The sequence below is a fragment of the Mytilus edulis genome, chromosome 14 (assembly GCF_963676685.1).
Source record: "Mytilus edulis chromosome 14, xbMytEdul2.2, whole genome shotgun sequence".
NCBI lineage: Eukaryota > Metazoa > Mollusca > Bivalvia > Mytilida > Mytilidae > Mytilus > Mytilus edulis.
The window spans coordinates 61817059-61827755 of NC_092357.1; the positions used below are offsets into that span (position 1 = coordinate 61817059).

At 34.6% G+C, this 10697-nt stretch overlaps 2 protein-coding genes across 2 annotated transcripts; both read left to right on the forward strand.

Annotated features, from left to right (window-relative positions):
* The first annotated feature begins 5442 nt into the window (after positions 1-5442).
* LOC139504372 (uncharacterized) lies at positions 5443-8112 on the forward strand. Its single transcript, XM_071294447.1, has 2 exons — positions 5443-7862; positions 8106-8112. Exons 1-2 carry the CDS (start codon positions 5443-5445, stop codon positions 8110-8112), a joined length of 2427 nt encoding a protein of 808 aa, XP_071150548.1.
* A 105-nt stretch (positions 8113-8217) lies between these two features.
* Positions 8218-10346, forward strand: LOC139503946 (uncharacterized). The gene is made up of 3 exons (XM_071293987.1): positions 8218-8534; positions 8694-8855; positions 9602-10346. Exons 1-3 carry the CDS (start codon positions 8255-8257, stop codon positions 9940-9942), a joined length of 783 nt encoding a protein of 260 aa, XP_071150088.1. The 5' UTR covers positions 8218-8254; the 3' UTR covers positions 9943-10346.
* Positions 10347-10697: the final 351 nt, after the last annotated feature.

Genomic DNA, 10697 nt, shown 5'->3' on the forward strand with positions numbered 1-10697 from the left:
TCTTTTCAAAGTATCTGTGGATTCAGGTTCTGAAAAATAAATCAGCGAAAGTTGTAGTCGAGGCAATGAAGAAAATTTTAGCCGGTAACAGAAAATGTAAAAAGATTCGAACTGATAAAGGAAAAGAATTTAACAACAACATAATGAAATCATATCTGAAAAATGAAGGTATACAATATTTCACCACACAGAATTCAGAAACAAAGGCTAACTACGCAGAAAGAGTTATCAAGACTGTGAAAAATATGATGTATCGATACTTCACAGAGAGGAGAAATCATAAGTACTTGGATGTACTTCAAGATATCGTTAAAGTATACAATTCTACTCCACATAGAAGCTTGCACAATATCCAACCAAAAGACGTCAGCAAAACAAACGAAGCAGATATATGGGCATATATGTATTTAAAACCAAAGAAAATAACATCAAAAAAGCCTCGATCATACCACTTTAAGGCTAATGACTTCGTTCGTATTTCTTACATTTCTATGCTATTTGACCGTTCATATGATGAACATTTCACAAGAGAAATTTTTAAAGTTAGCCGAAGATTTCGAATGCAGGCTATACCGGTTTATAGAATAAAGGAGTATGATGGAACTTCCATAAAAGGATTATTTTATGAGTCAGAGATGGTTAAAGTGAACAAGGATGAAGATGTTATGTGGTATGTAGAAAAAAAAATTCGAAAACGTAAGAGAAATGGACGGGTTCAGTGGTTAGTTAAGTTTGAAGGGTGGCCAAATAAATATAATCAGTGGTTGAATGAAGAGGATATCACAGATCCAAATGATTCCTAAAGATGAGCATCTACATTACATTCAATAGTGAAAAATCTCTGAACTATTTTCCAAACAACAAAGCATATACTTTTTCTTCTCAACTGAATTCACCTGTGTTTTTCAATGGAAATTGGAGAGTTGCCTTAGTTGAAGCAGACATTTCAAGTAGCATATCTAAATCAGAAGCCATTTACCTGTATTCTAATATTTGTGGTGAATCTATTGTCGATGGAGAACAAAAGCCACTTCTTCGAAGGTTAAGTGCAGCCTCTATGGGAAACTGGTCAAACATTTTCGAAGTGCCGCATTATGTTCCTGTAAAAATAAATGACCTCTATAATATTGATATCTATATAACTGATGGTGACAACAATCTAGCTTCATTTTTAGATATTCCTGCAACGGTAACACTACACTTCAAATCGTTTCCATTCTTTTAAAAATGAACAAGATGTATGTGCCAAATGTAGGAAGCTGGATTAATTATTATGAGAAGCTAGACAGAAAAGGTCACCACAAAACTAACAAAGGTCAAAAACAAATCGGAGGTGGGTCTCTAATTGGAACATCAAGGTCATCCATTACACCAATCGGCATACCAACCAAAACCCCTTCTGATGAGAAAGTAAAAATTCAACTTGTCTCCCCTGTCCATCAAACGGATGAAATGGCCAAGGACATGGTTGAAAGAGAGAAAAAGACATTAAAAAGAAAGCCATCTGGTTATGATACCAATTCTACCAAAAGACGTCGAACAGGCAAGACCTCCAAAACGCCCAGTAAAACCACCAAAAAATTGACTAAGCACAAAAAGTCAAGAAAGACAACCAAAACACCAAACAAGAAGAGACATACGAAGAAGAAAACCAACAAGAAAAAACTGCAAAGCTCTGTGAAAACCTTCAAAGACATATTCAAGTAAATGGCTGCTTTATCGTTAGATGGCTTCCAAGAAGCTCAACCAAGTGGTTTGGATCTGTTTTCATTGCCACCAACACAGACAGCGATTGATTCAGTGTATTATGATGAGCATAGGTCAACAGCACAGCTAACTGGAACTGCACCAATAGAATTTAACATTGCAGCCCAAAATTCACTAGAGTATATAGATTTGAGAAAAACAAAATTATATGTAAAAGCGAGAATAAAACATATCAATGGAGACAGTCTAAAACCTACTGAGTATGTTGGTCCAGTTAACAATTTTCTACATTCTATGTTCTCACAGATTGATATAACATTACAAAATAAGTTGGTGACATCAACTACCACACATTATCCATACAAGGCAATGATACAAACTCTGTTATCTTTTGGATCTGAAGCAAAAAAATCTCAGCTGACTAGCCAGTTATGGAAAAAAGATCAACCAGGACATTTTGATGATAGTGATGTAGAAAATGGCAGCAATTCTTCCTTATTCGATCGCGCACAGTATTTTACTCAAAGCCAAGTGTGTGATTTAGAAGGTCCGTTATTTCATGATTTATGCAGTCTGGACAGATACATGCTGAACCAAGTAGCTATTAATGTTAAACTTTACCGTTCAAGACCTGAGTTTGCTTTGATGACAAGTGAAAAAGATCCAAATTTTCAAGTCATCATCGATGACATAGTGTTAAAAGTGTGTAAAATACGTTTAAACCCTGCTGTCATTATGGCACATGCGCAGAAACTACAAACAACAAATGCTAGATATCCCTATACCAGAACAGAAGTGCGCCTTATTTCTATACCTGCTGGGAGTCTTAGTTTCAATTACAATAATTTGTTCAACGGACTCCGACCGACTCGTTGCGTTATAGCTTTAACAGAGTCCGCTAGTTCTAGTGGTTCATATACGTTAAATCCATTCAACTTTTAACATTTCAACCTTAGTCAAATAACGCTCAAACTGAACCAAGTTCCTGTAGGTGGGAATATTATGCAGTTAAACTATGAAGCCACGAGTCGAGCTATACTACCTGCTTTTAATAGTATGTTTGAAGTGACTAACAAGTGGATGAGAGACAGTGGAAATCAGTTGAGTAGAAATGATATAGCAGGAGGAAATGCTTTATATTGTTTTGAAATAAAACCAAATTTCAGCGACGAGGGACAGTACTTAAACTTAGTGAAACAAGGAACTTGTTCTCTAGAAGTCAATTTCAAGACACCTCTAGCGAAAGCGTCCACGTGTGTTGTGTATGCAGAGTTTCCAGCTTATTTTGAAATAAATTTGGAAAGAAACATCATTTTAGAATGAATACTTACCAGCTCAAGTGTGCCATTGTTTCAGACGTTGACTTACAACGATCTGTTCTTGGTGTATTCTCATCCGATGAACTGTCTCAAGTTCATTTACCACCAGGAATGGGTGTGATAGCCAATACAGATGTTGCAGGCTTACCAGGAAGACATTGGGTAGCATTTTTCTGTAATAGAAAGAACAGTCTTGAAGTATTTGACTCTTTTGGGTATTCAGAAAAAGAACTCATTATTTATTTTAACAAATTCATGCGGAATTATGCATACATACAATCAAACGAGAAAAGACTACAAGGTGATGGCACAGTTGTGTGTGGACAATATTGTTTGTTTTATTTAATGTGTCGTGTGAGAGGATTTACCATGCAACAGATAACAGATGTGTTTTCAGAAGACTATCAATTGAATGACAATTTTGTGTACAGTTTTATTGACAATCGGTTTCATTGCTGTGTGAACAATGTGTGTAATGTCGTGAATCAATCTTGTATCAAAATAAAAAATTAATGCGTATATGTTGTTGCCTCTCTTTTTTTTACGTATAAAACAGTTTGTCTCTTAGCTATTTTTATTATTTCACTTGAACAGCATGGTTGACTGGTGGGAGAAGGAAAGTTTGCTCAAATTTCAGAGTCCAACATCAATATTCATTGTTGGTCCGTCAAATTCGGGAAAAACAATGTACACCAAAAACCTTCTTGAAAATGCAGATGGTATGTTTCAAGTACCACCGTCGAAGATATTTTACTGTTACAGTATTTGGCAGTCAGTTTTCGATGAAATGAAATCAGCAATACCAAACATTGAATTTTTTCAAGGTTTCCCCTTTATGGATGTTTTATCAGAATGGGGGACTTTACAAGGGCATAAGGTTCTTGTTTTAGATGACCTGATGGTGGAATCTGCGGATAGTAAAGAACTGATTCATCTCTTAACTGTAGGAATTCACCATAACTCAATCACTTTGATTCAGATTCTACATAACTTGTATTGTAAAGGCAAAGCCATGAGAACAGCCTCCCTCAATTGCCATTACTTTGTTTTATTTCGGAATTATAGAGATCAGTTACAAATTCAAACTCTTGGTAGGCAGATTTTCCCCGGACAGTCTAAATACTTTCTAGATGCATACAAGAAGGCGACATCTGTAGCCTATCGCCCATTAATTATTGATTTAAATCCACATACAGACAAAACATATCAGTTGACAACAGATCGTGGAGTTCGACAGACACCTATCGTATATCACTCTACAGAATGAAGGACTATTTAGTACATTTTCTTTTGAATGCTACTGTAAAACAAATTTCTCAAGCGATTAAATCACTAAACAAGAAACAGTTGGAATGGTTGATTGAAATAATATACAATGTGATGCAAGGAGTTTGCCCCATTTCAAGTGTTGATAAAACTTTGCTGACCAAGAAAAGGAAGCTCATACGTAAAATTGTTTCCAAAGGAGTAGCATATAAACAGAGAAGATTATATTTATTAAAAATAAGAGGACTGCTTCCTATTTTCCTACAGGCATATCTCCGTTATGTCTCGCGAACTGATTCTGATCCCTAAACTAAGGTATGAACAATTAAAAAATCCAGAGACATTGCCAGAAAAAAGAGAAAATCGAGATCAAGATCAGCCGAAAGATAAACCAGAAAACATCGATGACTTAGAAAGTAAACAGTCAGTAGAGGACTTTCAACCTGAAAAATTGAAGAAGTCAAACAAAAAGAGAAAAATTACACAAGACGAGGAAAATAAACCATATATCGCTATGCCTCTTAAAACAATGCTGCAAGAGAAAAGTAAACAAAAACCAAAGATGAACTGGTTATCGTTTCAAATTTAGATGTCACGTGACATCGTTACGTGTATTTAAATTGAGGAAATTAGGTAGCTGTTATCATTTGGTGTAAAGTGAAAAACATGGCTCACCACGGTGTTCATACCAATGATTTACATTTTAACGAATCTGATGATGGTATGTTGGTGGAGACAGCCATAGAGGTTGAGAATAATCTCAAACGTAGGAAATCATGTGCTGAAAATGCTGATGTCAAAAGACCAAAGTTAAATTGTGATATTTGTGGTAAAACTTTCAAATACAACAGAAATTTGAAGAGACATATGAATTCACATTTTACCAGAATTCAGTGTTTAACGTGTGGGAAATCGTTTACACAAAAACATAATTTAGTCAAACATGGTAATAAGTGTTCTAGACAGCACACAATAAACAAACAAGATAAACAATTATCTAAGCAACTTACATGTAGACACTGAGATGTCTCCTTTGATGATGTTGATTCTTTATTCACCCATGTTGCCAACCATCATCCGTTAAACCAAACAGGAGGTAGAATGCCTAAAACGGAGGAGCCAGTAGTCAGTCCAAACGATTAACAGAGTAATGGAAGAATTTATCAACAAAGGATCTAACTGGATAATGAATAAAGTTATATGCCTCGAAGTACATACTTTACCATACTCACCCATAGCTGGTTCAAATTATATGGAATTACCACACAAAATTAAGGCCACTGGTGGAATTATCAACATTAGAAATGATGACCAAAAGTGTTTCCTATGGTCTGTACTGGCAGCCCTACATCCGATGGAATATAATCCATATCGGAAGTCACATTATACGGCACACGAAAATGAATTGAACATGAATGATATTGAATATCCTGTGTCTTTTACAAAAATGGAGAAATTTGAGAAACAAAACAATATTTCAATCAATGTTTTTGGCTTTCAAAACGAAGAAGTGTTCCCTCTATATTTAACAAAGTTAGAAAATGTAGATAGGGAGATCGATTTATTGTATTTATCACAGAACGGGGAAACTCACTACTGTTGGATCAAAAATTTAGATCGTTTCCTTGGATCAATGACTAAATTTCACACCAAACGGTTTTACTGTAGAAGATGTCTTCACGGATTCATAAGACAAGACTTATTAAATGAACACAGACTATATTGTAATAAGTTTGATTTTCAAAAAGTGACTTATCCAAAAGAAGGAGAAGCCATTCTAGAATTTAAAGACTTTCATAAACAAATGCGTGTTCCTTTTGTCATCTATGCAGACTTTGAATGCTTTGCAAAAAAGATGGATACTTGTCAACCAGACCCAACTCAATCGTCAACAACACATAAAACAAAATTTGTTCCATGTGGTTACTCCTACGTTGTGGTTAGTTCAAATGATAGATATTCCAAGCCAGCCGTTGTGTACAGAGGAGAGGACGCAGTCGGACACTTTTTTGAAAATATATTTACAGAGGAAGAATACATAAACGATATATTGAGGAACAGTTATGAGGAGTTAATTATGAGTGTGGAAACCGAAACTCAATTTCAAAATGCTACAAACTGTTATGTATGCAATCAACCATTTTCAGACAAAATAATCAAAGTTCGTGACCACGACCATTTAGGTATAAACGAAGATAACAAATCACCAAAGTATAGCAATTACAGAGGGGCAGCCTGTCAGAGATGCAACTTGAGTTTGAAAAATCCAAATTTCATTCCGGTCTATTTTCATAATTTGCGGAACTTTGATGCACACCTTTTGCTGTCGGAAGCTGGTAAATTCAAGGACAAAAAATTAACATGTATACCAAACAATATGGAGAAATATGTGTCCTTTTCTGTTGGACAGCTGAGGTTTTTAGACACATACCAGTGCATGAGTAGCTCTTTGGAGACGTTAATTGCCAATTTAGCGGCAGACGGTTTTAAAAATTTCAAACAATTTCGAAAAGCTTTCCCCAATGACGAACACGCTAAACTTTTGCTACAGAAAAACGAATACTGTTATGATTATGTAAATTGTTCTGAAAGATTTGAAGAGACAGCTCTCCCTCCAAAAGCGGCTTTTTATAATTCCTTAACCAAAGAAGCTATTTCTGATGAAAAGTATGAACACGCTCAAAAGGTCTGGAACACGTTCAAAATGAAAACCTTAGGGGATTTTCACAATTTGTATGTATTAACAGATACACTACTCTTAGCAGATGTTTTCGAACGATTCCGTGACATGACCCTTGAATATTACAAGTTGGATGCTAGTCACTTTTTCACGAGTCCAGGTTTAGCATGGCAAGCAGCATTGACAATGAGTGGTGTCTGCCTGGACTTAATTACTGATCCCCTCATGTACAACATGATAGAGCTTGGAACACGAGGTGGGGTCAGTATGGTTACCAAAAAATACAGTCGAGCTAATCATCAATATGTTGAGGACTTTAATGAATCAGATGTGAAAAAACACATCATGTATCTAGATGCTAACAATTTGTACGGTTGGGCAATGTCTCAGCCATTGCCTTATGGTTTTTTCCATTTTTTAAATGAAGATGAAATTAGTCATTTTGAGTTACAGAAAGTCGAGTCAGACGCAAAAGAAGGCTACATTTTAGAAGTAGACATAGAATATCCCGAACATCTCCACAACAAACATAACGATTATCCTCTGGCACCCGAACATCTACTCATTGAAGACAAAGATCTATCGAAATACAGTACTGGATTGTGGGAAAAGCTCAATACCGTAAAAAATAAAGACAGTGTAGAACAGGTCAAACCTAGGATTAAAACCCGAAAATTAATTCCAACTCTGAAGAAAAAGACAAACTATGTGGTGCATTATCAAAATTTACAACTTTATACAGAACTTGGAATGAAAATAACTAAAATACATAGAGTATTAGGATTTCAACAAAAGGCATGGCTTAAAACCTACATAGAATTCAACACCAACATGAGAAAACAGGCAAACAACGACTTTGAGAAGGACTTTTTCAAACTGATGTGTAATAGGTATGTTTCTTGTTGTTTTTTTTTTATATATAGATTAGACTCTTGGTTTTCCCGTTTGAATGGTTTTACACTTTTGGGGCTCTTTATAGCTTGTTGTTCAGTGTGAGCCAATGCTCCGTGTTGAAGGCCGTACATTGACCTATTATGGTTTACTTTTTTTTTAATTGTTATTTGAATGGAGAGTTGTCTCATTGGCACTCACACCACATCTTCCTATATCTATGTTATTTTTAAATGTGTAAGATTTTAAAGTGTTGTCAAGATCTCGAGTTTGCTTGTTGTCTCATTGTTGCATTACCCACATTGATTTAATTATGTTTTGTGGTTTTTGTGTCGGCTTCTATAGTACTTATCTAAAAGTATTCCTACTTTTCAGTGTTTTTGGTAAATGTATGGAAAATTTGCGTGCTAGGATGAATCTAAGACTAATCAATTCAGCCTCGGAAGAAAAACTAAAAAAGTTAGTAGCTCAACCGTCGTTTCTATGCTGTCAAATTTTCAATGAAGACCTCGTTGGAGTACACAACCAACAGATCAACCTAACTCTCAACAAACCCATCTATGCCGGACAAGCTATTTTAGACCTTTCAAAGAGACTGATGTATGAATTTCATTACAAGGTGATGAAGCCTCAGTACGGTGACAAGATCAACTTGCTGTTTACAGATACAGGTATGATATTTTTGTTTGTTTGTTTGTTTGTTTGTTACAGTAAAAGCCATTGTTTCTTTTAAATTTCTAATATTTCTCATTGTTTTCTCCTTTGTATAAGTAGAATAAAGGAAGTGATTCCTCTTTGGTATTGTGCTAACATTTCTGAATTCATTTTAGATTCGTTGTGTTATGAGATTCTGACTGATGATGTATATGAAGACATGAAACCTATCAAAGACCTATTCGATACCTCCAACTACGGCTCATTCAACAAAACGAAACATCTCTTTTCCAGCAAATATAAGAAAGTCGTTGGGAAATTTAAAGATGAGCTTGGTGGTGAGTTCTTTCAAACAAACATCTCTCTCTAAAGTTTAACATAAACTTTCTATTCAATTTTGCTTTTCCTTCAAAATGTTTTGTTCAATTTTGCTTTTCCTTCAAAATGTTTTGTTCAATTTTGTTTTTCCTTCAGAATGTTTTGTTCAATTTTGCTTTTCCCTCAAAATGTTTTGTTCAATTTTGCTTTTCCTTCAAAATGTTTTGTTCAATTTTGCTTTTCCTTCAAAATGTTTTGTTCAATTTTGTTTTTCCTTCAAAATGTTTTGTTCAATTTTGCTTTTCCTTCAGAATGTTTTGTTCAATTTTGCTTTTCCTTCAAAATGTTTTGTTCAATTTTGCTTTTCCTTCAAAATGTTTTGTTCAATTTTGTTTTTCCTTCAGAATGTTTTGTTCAATTTTGCTTTTCCTTCAAAATGTTTTGTTCAATTTTGCTTTTCCTTCAAAATGTTTTGTTCAATTTTGCTTTTCCTTCAAAATGTTTTGTTCAATTTTGCTTTTCCTTCAAAATGTTTTGTTCAATTTTGTTTTTCCTTCAGAATGTTTTGTTCAATTTTGCTTTTCCTTCAAAATGTTTTGTTCAATTTTGCTTTTCCTTCAAAATGTTTTGTTCAATTTTGTTTTTCCTTCAGAATGTTTTGTTCAATTTTGCTTTTCCTTCAGAATGTTTTGTTCAATTTTGCTTTTCCTTCAGAATGTTTTGTTCAATTTTGTTTTTTCTCATGTACCTCAAAACATCTTTTCAGGTGTTCCTTTAAAAGAATTCGTTGGCTTGAGACCTAAAATGTACAGCCTTTTGTATAACCAGACCTCTACAGAAGGTATCACATGCGAAAAGGAAAAAAAAGTGGCGAAAGGCATTTCAAAAACTGAAATAAAACAGACTCTCCGACATGAAATGTATAAGAAATGTTTAAATGAAGAAACTACGACCACCAATTCAATGACATGCATTAGAAGTAAAAATCATGAACTGTTCATGGATACCGTTGTGAAAAAAGGACTGTGTAGTTTTGATGATAAACGTTACTGGAAGAACCCAATTGAAAGCTATGCCTATGGACATTATAAGATAGACACATATTAGTGATAGTATTTAATAAATATTCTTAAAAAACTAACCGTCTCAGTTTGTTTGTATTATGTCCGTAATGAAATTTTGAAAATGTTATTCCTTTAAACGCCTCACTAGTCACACCACATCGTTATTGCATCGTCTGGAAAAATGCTCCCATCTCCTCTTCTGATAGATTGTATGTCCATCATGAAATTTTGAAAATGTTATTCCTTTAAACGCTTCACTAGTCACATCACATCGCCTGGAAAAATACTCCCATCTCCTCCTCTGATAGATTGTACAGATTGTTTTTCACAGGAGACACCTGCTCATACTTTGCAGTCTTGCTGACCCACTGCGGGAGTGATTCTTCTCGCCTCTTGGTGGCCACCCTCACCGGAATTGTACTTCCCTTATTCCACATCGGGTCTGTTTGAAGTTAGAGGTGCCTGCAATAATAAAAATGAAATGTTTAAATAAATAAACCAGAGAGAAATGAAATACTTTCAATGTTGCTTATCTTTTTTTTTTAAGGACAAAAAGGTTGTTTGCAAGTTCAATTCTATACTTAAAAAACAAGTATTGTTTTGTTTGCATTGTATCAAGTTAAGAATACATGGTGATTCTTGAGAAGAAAAAAAAAAAAAAAAAACACCACCCTCTATTGCAAGACTTACCTATTGTATGTATTGTTTACTTGTTCTCACCCTGAACATGTATGAAATATTTGCCACTGGACGTTAAGCAACCAACAATCAATCATGATTCTTGAACATATTTAAACT

Excerpts from the sequence above, each read along its gene's own strand:
- LOC139504372 (XM_071294447.1), top strand. The coding sequence starts at position 5,443 with ATGGAAGAATTTATCAACAAAGGATCTAACTGGATAATGAATAAAGTT.
- LOC139503946 (XM_071293987.1), top strand. The coding sequence starts at position 8,255 with ATGGAAAATTTGCGTGCTAGGATGAATCTAAGACTAATCAATTCAGCC. Across the intron at positions 8,535-8,693 it reads CTTGCTGTTTACAGATACAG|ATTCGTTGTGTTATGAGATT; the intron begins GTATGATATTTT and ends AATTCATTTTAG. Across the intron at positions 8,856-9,601 it reads ATTTAAAGATGAGCTTGGTG|GTGTTCCTTTAAAAGAATTC; the intron begins GTGAGTTCTTTC and ends ACATCTTTTCAG.